The 13,085-nt window shown below is 36.2% G+C and overlaps 1 protein-coding gene across 1 annotated transcript in view; it reads left to right on the top strand.

Moving 5' to 3' along the window:
* Nucleotides 1-13,085, top strand: part of CPEB4 (cytoplasmic polyadenylation element binding protein 4) — a 60,718-nt gene that overhangs the window by 6,743 nt on the left and 40,890 nt on the right. Inside the window, exon 2 of the mRNA XM_040630613.1 lies at nucleotides 11,832-11,913. Coding sequence (XP_040486547.1) covers nucleotides 11,832-11,913 — 82 coding nt within the window. The remainder of the gene's footprint in view (nucleotides 1-11,831; nucleotides 11,914-13,085) is intronic.

Genomic DNA, 13,085 nt, shown 5'->3' with positions numbered 1-13,085 from the left:
TTGTATGGGAAACATTTTCTTTGACTTTTTATTTATTTATATTAGAAGAAGGGAAATTAATTTCTTCATTATAAAGTATGGGTTGGGTGGTTTGGGCTCCAGCAGGATTGAGATATTGGAAAAACTTTGGGAAAGCATACCAAATACAATGTTATGCCTTTTTGTAGAAAGCCTTTGAGCTACGTTTAATTGCTTCTCTGATGGAATCAAAACTTAGGCAGGGTAGAGTTTTTTGATTACTTTTTGTTGTCTTCACAGAAGCCATGGAATATGATCAACACATTGTTCCACATCTTTCAGGAAAAACCTATTAATAGCAAGCTTAGTGAATGTGGTTGTTGCTAGTTTCAACTAGAAAGATGCTTAGTTCATGGGTTTATGCTTTTAAGAATAATCCTTGTTGGTGTTCATGAGCAAGAAATGGAAAAGTAGTCTTAGAGTTAACATATGCCTAGTTTAAATTTTACAGCCTATATTTATTTTTTAATGACTCTTACTATAAGGAAAATTAGCTTGAAGATCCATTATCACATTTTTTTCAGCACTACATTGTACCTCAGTTTTTGGTCCCGTCACAGATAAGATAATGTGTATAATGTGTTTCTCTTTAAGGCAGGGAGCCCATAACATGAGCATTTGTTTTAATATTTCCTGGCAAACTCATTTTATATTTAATTGTTCAAAGAAAATTACTCTTGCAGAAGTTAAAGTATATTTTTACCATGATAAATTTATAGCAATATGTGATTTTTTTTTTTTACTTCCAATTTAGTATAAATTCTCATCACATTTTATATTATTGGGACGGAAGGAACTCCACTTTCAGGTTTTGAGAATATTCTTAGTAGATAGAATAATAAAGGTGTAGTCCTATCTTTAATCAGTTTCCGAAGGTGAAACTTGAATTACTGAGATAGTCTATTTTATGAGGCCAAACATGTAGTAGAGTGAAGCATAAGCTCTGGATCCAAGCAGACTTGAGTTTGACTCTGCACTCTAATTACCTTGAGCAAATCGCTTAAATTCAGGAAGAAAGGCTCATCAAGGTAATAATACCAATAGGGAAGGGTTTTTGTGAGGTACCTTAAGTATGTGGCCATAGTAGGTAGTTTAAATTTTATTTTTAATTTAAAGTATGGCTCTCTAAAATTTGTAAAATAATGAAATTAATCACAAATATAGTATCTATGAAAGATTTTGAACAGTCCTTTGTAGTGCTTATCTATTATATATACTTCACTTCTTAGAGTACTCCTTTTGAATAAGCTAGATGCAACCTAGGACAGATAAACATTTAGCAGAATTATCAGTTTTCTTGAGAAGTTTCATAATTGTATATATCTAAACTTTCATTAGTGTTGGCAGACTACATCTTTCAGTATTTTGAAAGATTTTGCCTATGGTTATTTTAAGAAATTTAGAACATTTGATTGCTTTTGTATACATTAAAGGAGACTATTTCAAAGGAGAATTTGTGATTTTTTTGGGTAAGAGATAGGAAAAGGTACCATATATTTGAATTATATATATATTTGAATTGGATTATATTATATTATGTAATATAGATATTATAGCTTTTTTCCTGGAATTCAGTTTTGTTTTTATATTTTAATTAACTTATTTGGTACATATTTATTGAGTACTGCCTATGTTATGGACTAGGGACAAGGCTAGATATCTCATAAACGTTGTTTTGGTTTGATTTATAATGTATTTCTGATCCGTGCTAATCCCTGAATGATACTAACCATGCTTTTTCCCCTCATTATAAACAAATTAACAACTGATAGTTTCCTGTCGTTTTAATCCATGAGTTGTTTAAACTTTAAGGCAAATTAACAGATCCAGCTTTAGGTATAACAAAAACAATGCGGTATTTTCAAATATTTTATTAATGGTCACATTTATAAATGTATTACTTGTATGTGGCATGTGCTTGTTTAAATTTTGTGGCAAAATGGTACCACAAAAGGCAAACTTTACCCTATGGGTAGCAGAGTTCAAGTCTCATTGCATGTCAAGGAAGAAACTCCATCAGCCACTTATAGGTCCTCTCTCATGTTTGCAAACTGAATTATTAAAGTTCAAAGTCTTAAGATGTACAAGTACTTTTCATTTTATAGAGTATTTAGTTTGGGCAATTTTTGTTTGCTGAATGTTTCCCAGAAATATCCCAATAATTATTTTTTTATACGTCTAAACTAAGATATAGTTGATCCCTCAGTACTATACATTCTAAAGCCATATTTATATTTTAATATTATGTAACATACTTTTGATAGTAGTCCTTCCAGGTGTTTTTGAAGAATGCATCTAGTGCTAATCAGTAAAATAGCTATTGTGATCTTACATCTGTAAGAACCTTAAAAAAAGAGTCAGCATAAGAATGTTGCTATTCAGAAAAATCTCCTAATTATAGTATGGAAGTCAGATCTGGGTTCCAAATATGGGTCGCCACTTACTAACTATATGACCTAGGGCAAGCTACTTAACCTTCCTGATCCTTCATTTTCTCATTTTTTTTTTGACTGGTCATCAAATAGAAATATTAATTCAAAATCTTGAAAATAGTACATATTCTTAAAATATGAAATATGTTATAACTTGTGTGTGGTAATTTGAGCTTTATTTTAAAGAAGAATTTCATAAACCGAACTATAATTTTTTAAAATAAAGTGACTATACTTAAATAATAGTGGGAATCAGGCTAGATCATGTCCTCATTTTCTTGAACACTGCTAAAAAAATTTAGTGATCAACCATTTTTTTTTCTTTTTTTTTCCTGTCTCTATTTTGGTAAAGTGTTTTCCCTCATGTCTTTTAAATTTTTTATTAGGGAAAAATTTAAGTATATTCAATAATAGACAAAATAGTATAACACACTCCCATGTGCATGTCATCTGGCTTCAACAATGATCGACTTCTGGACAAACTCCTGTATCTTCTTCCTCTCTCCCCTTTCATGTTATTTTAAAGCAGTTCCCAGATATTGTATCATCCCAATTGTAAGTGCTTTAGTATGTGTCTCTAAAAGATTAGGAGTCTTTTTTCCCCCATAAAAACAACAACAAAGAAATTTCCTAGTGGTTTTTAAGAAAAGATAGTGAGAAACCGAAGCAAGGCCCACATTTCTGTTGCACCTGCTCAGCTTGTTTCACCACTCAAGCTGGTACTAATCTCTAAGGAAATCACTGCTGGCCTCATCTCCCTTCTGGGCAGAGAAGTATGCTGGTGGTCACATGGCCATAAAAAATAATAATAATAATAATAAAAAATAAGGGAGGGGTGAGAGATCCAACAAAAGTGCCAAAACATTAATTGGTGACTGAAAATTTGGGAGGAGATTCTCTAGTTTTCCTTTCTCCAGCTTATTCTTACCTTCTTAGCCCAGGTTAGGGCTTCCATGGACTTGTGGGAAGGATCTCTGAAAGGAGAGTGAATAGGACAGGACTGGGAGCTCTTTGGTTGTATTTTTGTTTGTCTGGTTTTGTTTTTAAAAGAAGAATTTAGAGGTTTGGGGCCTTTTGCTGGCCTTTGGACTGCAACAAACTTTTTCATCTCTTGCTGTCTTTCAACCTACAAATGTTTGATACTTTCAGTGGCCCATATGCTGAGAATAAGTGACCAAGGCAAGCATGCCCCTTTTTCCTCATGATGTATACAGTCTGGTGACCTCTTTGTACCTGAGTGTTTAGAAGTGCCCTCTGCTCAGGAAACTCTGGAGAGCTAAGGATATGAGGGTGGGAATTGTGAGGGCCAGAAAGGCTGACACGGGGTATAGGCTGATTTTTGACATTGCTCTCAAGGCTCACAAGAGAGATTTCATGCGTTATATAGGACACAAGCAAGCCTCAGTTTAGGAATAAAAATTGTGCATTTGGGTGACCATTTTCTTTGCTGGCTCTGGACCCTGATCAGGCGCAGCAGACATGGAACAGAGGAACTCTGACGGCCAGTAAGCAGCCAAAGACAGAGGAAGGGCCAGAAGGGTCTAAATGACTTCATTCCTTAGAGTTGAGTTTAGTAGTATTTACCTATTTTCCTGAAACTAGTGACTTCTTGCCCTGAGTAGCTTATTAAGTAGGAGGAATGTTTTTTTCTATTTCATTTGCCTATGAAAATGGGCTATAGGAAATAGCACAGAGCAGCTGAATTATTCAGATATAACAATATCTAATTTAATACATTAATTTCAGGCTCTTTTGCCATTTCACCAGAGAGAGAAGGGGCAGACGGAATGTTTCTTGAATGGGTCTACTAACTGCTGCACATTTTGTACAATCTCTCAGATACCTTATCTCATTTCTCCTCCCCAGTTCTATAAGGGAGGGGTATCATCCTCATTTTGTTGATGAAACCAAGGTTCAGAGATGCTGCAGCATCAAGACCACTTGTCTAGTAAATGGTAATTTAAACTCAGGTCTTGGAATAGAATAGTTTGTTGTTGTTGTTGTTGTTGTTGTTTAGAGAGAGAGCATGAGAGTTCATGTTGCGGGGAAAGAGGGAGAGGAAGAGGGAGAGAATCTTAAGGAGGCTCCACACCCAGTGCCGAGCCTGACGTAGGGCTTGATCTCATGACCCTGAGATCATAGCTTGAGCTGGTATCAAGAGTCGAATGCTTAACCAACTGAGCCACTCAGGTGTCCCTTGGAATAGAATAGATTTTAATTATTTCTCTCTGCCAGGCAAGGTGAGAATGCACACATAGTCAAGAGAAGAAGTGGTCTGTTGATCCAGGAACTGACTAATCAATCCTGGAATGGCAGTTTGTTTTTTAAATTCAGTTAAGTGGTGACAAGAAATGTTTACCATTTCAAGGATTTCTAGCCCTCAAAATGGGTATGGTTTATTTAATGAAGGTGGAATTAAAGAAAGTTTTCTCAAAGGCTTTCTGAAGAGATCTGATTCATCAGTTCACATGGAAGCAAATGGACCTCTTGCTCCAATCAGAGTAATACGTCAAAGACATTCATTTATTTAGTTATAATTTTTTATAGGGAGCACTTGGTAGCCTACGATCTATAAGATTCTGCCTTCATTATTTAGCCATCGTAATGAGAAAGTACTGACTGAAGAGGGAACATGTTAAGAAATACAAGATGCTACTGAATGTGGTTTCTTTTACTTTAGATAATTACCTCTTTGACTTTAACCTCTGACCCTCGTTCTCAACATTCAGGCCCCCTATATAGTGAAGTACATCATACCTGCCAGGTGTTTGTTTATAAATTGAAATTTCTAGGTCATAATGAAACTTATTTAAATGAACCATTTTTCTGAGCTTCTGCTATGAAGTCTGACGCCTCCACTTACTGTATGACTTTGAGGGCAATTAGTTAACTTCTCATAGCATTATTTGCCTAAAATGGGGATACTTGTATATACTTTACGTGATGATTGTGAGGAGCTAATTTTTATGTAAATCATACATAATTCATGTGAGATGCACAACACTGAACCAGGAGGAACATGTTAGCCACTTCAATAATGGTGGTGGTGGCGATGATGGACTGACAGTATGCTACACATATGCTACAGTCTGTGGCTGTGGAGAGACGAGTGGTGCTCACAATGCACTCGGGGAATAGCTGTAAGGGAACTTGTCAACATCATATGGGATGGCATCACACTAGGGGGGTGAGGGAAAAAGGGACTTGTGCCTGCACAGGGATGAAGGGTCATCTGGAAGTGGAATCTTGAAAGTTGACTATGTAGTCAATTTTTGATGGCCTGTGGGCTTAAATATTTTATCCAAGAAGAGCATTTATATTTTGGCAAATCTCAGATTAAAACTCCTGTAGTACCTTTGATTAATTATGGGTTCACTGGCATTTCAACCTTCCTGTTTATTTTGGCAGCTGACATACTGGCATATACTTTCCTTTCAAACCAAAATATTTTCTTTTCCCTTCTTCACTAGGGAAAGTTTAAGCCAGAAAGAGAAACCTCATCGGCTGATACAGATACATAGCTGTCTGGGAAGTGACGGTCACAGTAATATCTGTCTTTATAGAGAGAGAGTGAGTAAAGGGAGTAGCTGACCTTTGGCTTTGGTTCTTAATAATGTGGTTATATTCGGTTAAGTACTTTTTGTGTTTTAGACCCAGTCTAGTGATGCGAAAACATACTAACTCAAATACAAAAAGACAAGACCAATAATAGAGTGGTTGTGGTGGTTGATTTGTTGAAATTGAACTTGATTGTAATCTTTTTCCAAGTTAGGCATCTCAGAGCTTTGAGAGGGCTTTGTTTTGGGTTCTGAGAGCAAAGGCTACCTCTTCATGCAGAAACCTTAAAATGGTGGATGTAGAATATTTAAGCTGGACTGTATCATGGCCAGTCAGCTACAAGTCACAAAGCTACGTATCTAAGGAAAATTAACCTGTTGAATTTAAGTGATCAACTCAGTGCTTCTCAAAGTGTGGTCCGTGGCATCACTTAGAAACTTCTTAGAAATGTGAATTCTTGGACCCTACCCATACCTACCGAGTGAGACACTTTACGGGTAATCTTTGATTTGACAAGACCTCCAGATGATTCTTACATGCTGTCAAGTATGAGAAACACTGTCTTAGAGTATCCATCTGGATGGTTAAAAAAAAAAAAAAAGCCACGAATGATGGTTTTGGTTTGTGGTATAATTGCAGTGTAGTTGTTCTTCCTGTTGGTAATAAATAGATCCACAGGTTCATGTGTTTCTTTGGGCTACTTCTGGCATGTTGTGAAAAGTCATGTCGTCAGTATTTGCTGATGTAAGTCTTCCTATCTTGCCATGGCAGTCAGGATTACTCAGGTGTAAATTAAAAGGATGGGTTCTGATTTTTGAAATACTAATTTGTTTTATCGGAACACTATTATTATTATTATTACTTTTACCAACTTTGATTTCCATATTGACTTGTATGGTTTTTCCTTTGGAAATTGTCCTGTAAAGTAGAGATGACAGAAACCGAAGCCAACCAGTTACTGACATGCAATTCAATATATTAAATACAACAGTTAAGATTACAAAGTAAAATGAGGTCTAAGTATGGTAATCATGTTTGCTTTGCTGAGCCTTGAAGAAAGAGAGTTGGTGCTCTTCTGTTTTCATTCATGATTATTAAGCTCACATGCTGTAGAGTCAGAAGGCCTAGGTTCAAATTCTACCCCTCCACTTACTTTGCACTGATAGAGTTATTTAATCACTCTCAACTTCCATTTCTTCATCTGTGAAATGGGATAATTACTGAACATACCTAATTGTGTAGGATTTTTGTGAGGAATAAGTAAGATCATGCATGTAAAGCGTTGGAGCTTGATAAGTGTTAGCTGCTGATATTATGATTATTATTACTACTCTTACTACCACTTCTACTTCTGTGATTGGCAGTAGATAACCTAGAGAGGTATTTGTGGTAGCTTTCTAATTTGTGCACCTCCTTAGGAAGAAGGAAGATAAGGCTTCTTATCTTTTTAGTACCTCTGATATCATTCCTATATTATTCTTATATATACATTTTGTTCTTTTTTTGATTTATTGAGAAATATTTGAGTGCCTGCTGTTTGCTGGGCACTTGCCAGCGTGTTCCTGCTCCCAGGACCTTTACAGCAAAGTGTCTCATTCATTCATATGTATGTCTTAATTAGTGTGGTCCTTTGACTTCCATGACCATTACCTTACCCAAGGAATTATCGCCTGCTCTGGAGGGAGACTTAGGCTTGAATCCCAGCTAAGCTGCTGAACTATGCAGTAACTTGTCTGTGCAGTAATTATGGAATTTTCCTTGGTCTTAGTTTTAATCATTAAAACAAGAATAATGCCATCTAACTTATACGGACATATTAATTAAAACAGTATTAATAAAGTACCTAAAATAATGTGGGTACTTAGTAGATGCTCAATAAAAGGTAGTTCTGTTTTTCTATCTTTTCTCCCTTTAGGCTGCCAAGAGAAACTGGCGATGGTGGGTTGAAGCAAATTTGGTTGCTGGTGTTTTTGTTTCATGATAGATTTTTTGCCCCATTATCTGAAATCAGGACATCCCACTTCAAGCAATTGTTTTAAGGAAAATTTTTTATCTAAAAAGCTTGTCATTTTGCATTATGAATAGCTTAAGAAGATGTAGTGATTGTCATAAGACGCTAAGGGTTCATTTTCTTATTAACCTGTGATTGGCCCTCACCTTTTTGTGGGCACAAAGTGATGAGTTTTCATTAGTCGTTCTCCTTTATGCTTTGCTTCCTGCCATACTCATCACTATAATTTAAACTAAATCTTGGGAAAGCACAAGCTAAGGATACCAGAAAGCTAGAATACAAATATATTTTGGAGTTAGGAAAAGGACATTAGAGATGTAATCAAACTCTTTTTCAGACCAGCAAAGAGGTCTAGACTATGAAAGGGCCCAAGCTCACATGACAGTGCTGGAGTTGGGGCTTCCTAGTGTCTAATGCTCATTTTTCTGATTTATGCTGATGTTCATATTTTGGTTATCAGCTCACATTCAGCCAGAGAGTTGTCACTTAGCAAGGTTTCTATTTTGTAGTTAGTTTACTTTCTGGGAAATGGATCCAAGAAAACAGATAAGTGATTATGATATTTGGCCCAATTAGCAATCAAAAAGGGTAAAATCAGAGAATGAAATATGGAAATCAGAGCCCTCTTGATTTGGCACTGTTTATCGGGTATGAAAACCAGCATGATTTGTGCTGCTGTTCTTATTCCTTGGGTTTATTTATTTGTGTCTACTCCTCTACCTACTTCCTAGTGGCACACTTACATTTGAGTTTTTTTGTTTTTGTTTTTAGTTCGAGGTTAAAAATGGACGGAAAAGATCAGTGAGAGGGAGTAAATCAGGAGGGATAAACTTCAGACCCTCTCTGAGAACAGAATGTTTACTTGAACAAAATATATGGCTTTTGAACTCTTTGAATTGCCAAAGCATCGTAAGAAATAAAATGTTTTACAAATGTAGTCATTTATAATAATTATAATAAGGTTGGACTGTGGGGAAGAATACATATTAGGCAAGGGTTGGCAAGAATGTAGTAACTGCGCCATAGGATCCCTTACTTTGCACTTAAATCATCAGCAGTCTGTCCAGTCACTGTTCCCTTCTGAATCCGTACAGAACCTGAAAATCCTTCCCGACACATTGCATCTGAGGGTTGATAACAGTTGATCAGAGTTTGTATATTGGTGTTTATTTGTCACTCTTGTATTAAATCATGACAAACTGTAAAAAGGATAGAGGGTTTGTTTTTAATCCCATAAAGCATTACTTGAAAATTTAAAAATGTCATTTAGGATTTTAATTTTAATGTATTTCACCAATTAGAAGTCAGGGGTTCTCTTAGCAAAAATCTTATGTTTCAGGCAATATGTGGGGGAGAGGGGCAACGAGAAGTGGCTTTGCTTAAATTCCAGTACCACATTTAGAAACTTACAGGAAAAAAGGAAGCTTCTTTATTTAATGGACACAGCTGTCATAAACCAAAACACACTATGTAATATTCTTTATCAACTGCTTCTCTTCCGTGATCTTGTGATTCAGTGCTTGGCAAAATGCAAGTTCTGGAAATTCACAAGGTTGCTTACTGCTTTAGTTGCATTAAAACAAAACAAAACAAAACAAAAATTGAGTACCCCCTACCCCACTACCCATTACAGTTATTTTGCAAAAGAAAATGTACAACTCTACAGCAGGAAAGGGAAAATGTAAAAACAAATCTTAAGGAAGTAGAAGGAAAGAGGTATTTTAAACATTTAAAAATTACTTGAAGAAATTCATTTATTCATTGCTTTAGCAAACAAGTGTGTCTTCTACCTGTCAGGTCCTGTGTGAGGCACAGTGATACAGAAAAGTAGGACAAGGCTTCTCAACCTGTGTCCCCTAATGGCACACCTAGAAAACATAATATTGCAGCAGGAATCATCTGCTAGGGAGTTCCTGCCACATCTGTCAGTCCCGTGGGCTTAGGAGATGAATATCTTGGCATGCTGTCACCCTTTGGTGTTGTGTACATTGGGAACATTTGATGTAAGACATAACTTCCTACCCTTGGGAAACTGGCTGAAGACATAGGCAAGTTACTAGACACTGAGAATTATCGCCTCTAAGATTGGTTTTGTATTGGAGATAATAGAGTGGCTGGCCTGGTTATGGGTGTGGTTCATAGATTTCAGAACAGAGGACAAATCTAGTAACTGTAGAATGAGATAGTGGAATTTTATATTAATTTCTTTCGCAAATTTTGCCTCAAATCCAGTTTGCTTCCAGAAGAATATGCAGTACAAGTTTTGATTTAATTCAGTGCTTAAGATGAAGAAGGAAAAAACAGAACAGTATTTTCTTTTTTGTGAACACTAACCTTTAGAAATTCTGATTCTGACCATGTGTCCTCCTGCTTCTCTATTGATCATGTTGAGTAGATGAAGATGATGAGGAAAGAATCAAGAAGAAAAGTGGGGAAGATGTTCTGGAGGGTGTCATACCAGTTCAGAGCAGAATAGCGCCTGCTCCCCATCCCCATCTTCATCCTCTCCACACCCCCCACCCCCGGAAAAATCCTGTAATATTCTCTGTTTTAAATATTGGTTTATATCCAAATATAACTGTCTTTGGACTCCTGAGTTTGCAGGGGTGGAAAAAAAATGGTATCGTAAAACAATTCATTCAGTGAACATTCTGATTATCTGCATGGTGGAGTGGGGTCAGGAGAAGTGATTCCTATTTCAGGGAAGTAAGATAAGTAGTGTTATGGAAGGACAGAGGAGAAATGTCAGGTTGATCAAAAAATGCTCTCCAGTGGAGAATGTGCTCTATCAGCCTTAAGATGCTAGAAGTTAGCTAGGAAAGAGGGAAAGTGAGATTCAACAAGTTTAAAAAAAGAGGTGGGGGGTAAAATCAGGTGAACTTTTTAAAAAAGCCAGAGCTTTGAGTTAAAAAGTAATATAAGAGAAAATAAAGCTGAAAAGAAGGTTATAGAATTCTGCTTGGCAAATTCCTGTGGAAACCCCTCTTTCTTTAATATTCTTGCAGTTGTGTCCACGTGTGTACCAGTTTTATTCTTCAGGTGGGTCAGGAATCTGTATTACTGCTTCCTTTCAGAGTTTAATTTTAAAATGTTTTCATCTCCTGCTTTTCATTTATCAAGCCACACTTTAATTGTAGTTATTTCTAGTACTTTTCCTCCGGAAGAATGCCAGAGCAGTTGGGTCGTTGTATATTTTAAGATTCCTCACCCACTCTTGAAATGCATTTTGTTAAGCCAGGGTTTAGACCAACAGTGTTGACACCCTGTCTTCCCCTTAATTTTAATGGCAACAAAATCGAGACTACTTTGCCACTTAGTGGTCTTACGGACCTTGGTTAACTATTTTCACACTTTGGTTTATAAGAAAATATAGCTATTCTGAATAACTCTTCTGAATGTTGCTATTCAGTAGCAGTATCTGCTGAATGCCAGCCTAGTACAGAACTGCTGGAGCAAGTTTGGGAAGTTTTGCCATGATACTTCAATCTTAAATGGCAGACAAGGACTGTGAATTTTATTTTACATTTGTTTCATGTTGTTGACTATATGGAAATTGGTTTTAGTTGCCTCTGCTTTATTGGTAAAAATAATGCTTTTCTTGAAATAATAATTAGAAATCAAATCACTCTTTGCTGAGCCCTGGCTACTTTTGTGGTTTGGATGTTTCGTAAGTGTTAAAAATAAAATGCGGTAATAACGTACCTTATACACAGAGGGAGGTTTTGATCTATGTCCCATTGAATGCAGCTTATTGTCTCCTTTTATAATGAAAAGCTATTTTAAAAGTGGTTTCTGGCTGTTTGTGTTTACAGGATCGCCCCAGAACATTTGATATGCACTCACTGGAGAGTTCACTCATTGACATTATGAGAGCTGAAAATGATTCCATTAAAGGTAATTTTAAAAATCTAACTATTTGATTTAATGAATAGTTAAAATTTTGTATTTTGTATATAATCTCATGAGCAGTATGACAAATATTATGGATTTATATTTTATATGTAGTCAGTTCCGTCAATTTTAGACATGTACGTCTCTTATTAAAAACTCAGACATATTTGATGGGCATCCACTGTACGCCCATCACAATACCAATTAAGAGAACTACAAGAGTACTCATTGCTAAGGGTGAGCAGTTAACTGGAAAGACATGAACCATATGCCTCATTTTTTTATATCTGAGGAAAAAAAGTGTTCAGTGCCTCAAACCTGTATGTCTCTCCACCCATGACAGTGACTATACACTAGTAAGAGTTCAAATGTTGATAGAGTTTTTGGTCTAGTTTCACATTTTAAAGAATGGCCAATAGTTTCAAAGTTGAGATGAAGCTGTGTTGATGAAATATTTTCTATGGATCATGTTAAGAAAAAATAGTGCTATTTCTACTTGGATTCTGGTCTCAATTCTAATACTAACTGGCTGTGTTATCTTGAATAAGACATTTCATTTTGACTAGCATCAATTTCTTTTCTCTTTTCTTTCTTTCTTTCTTTCTTTCTTTCTTTTCTTTCTTTCTTTTTTTTTTTTTTTTTAAAGATTTTACTTATTTATTTTGTGAGAGAGAGTGAGCGCGCATGAGCACGAATGTGGGGAGGGGCAGAGGGAGAGGGAGAAGCAGGCTCCACCTTGAGATTCCGGGACCCTGAGATCATGACCTGAGCCAAAGGCAGACGCTTAACCGACTGAGCCAACCAGGCACCCCAAGGCCTCAATTTCTAATCTTTATAATAAGGGACTTAGAATCACTGTTGCAGTAAAGGACTTATAATGGAGAGCTTTAAAAATAAAATATAGATGCCTGGGCCCCATTCCAGGTGTGGGGTAGGGCTTGGCATGTTAGTTTTTAATGTCTCATGTGATGCTCATGGGTAACCAGGATTGAGAATTACCAGAGGAGGTATTCTCTAAGGGCCCTTCCGGCTCTGATTTTGTGAAAACTACCCCACAAAATAAAATATTTTTCTGCACAAAAATCTTTTAATTAGAAAGGGGGATCTTTTTTTCTTTGCTTGTTTTTTTAGAAATTTGGAATGTTTGGTATATTTGGTTATCCCACTTGTTTATT

The sequence above is a fragment of the Ursus maritimus genome, unplaced genomic scaffold (assembly GCF_017311325.1).
Source record: "Ursus maritimus isolate PB19 unplaced genomic scaffold, ASM1731132v1 scaffold_15, whole genome shotgun sequence".
Lineage (NCBI taxonomy): Eukaryota > Metazoa > Chordata > Mammalia > Carnivora > Ursidae > Ursus > Ursus maritimus.
This window is presented reverse-complemented; position numbering and strand designations above follow the sequence as displayed.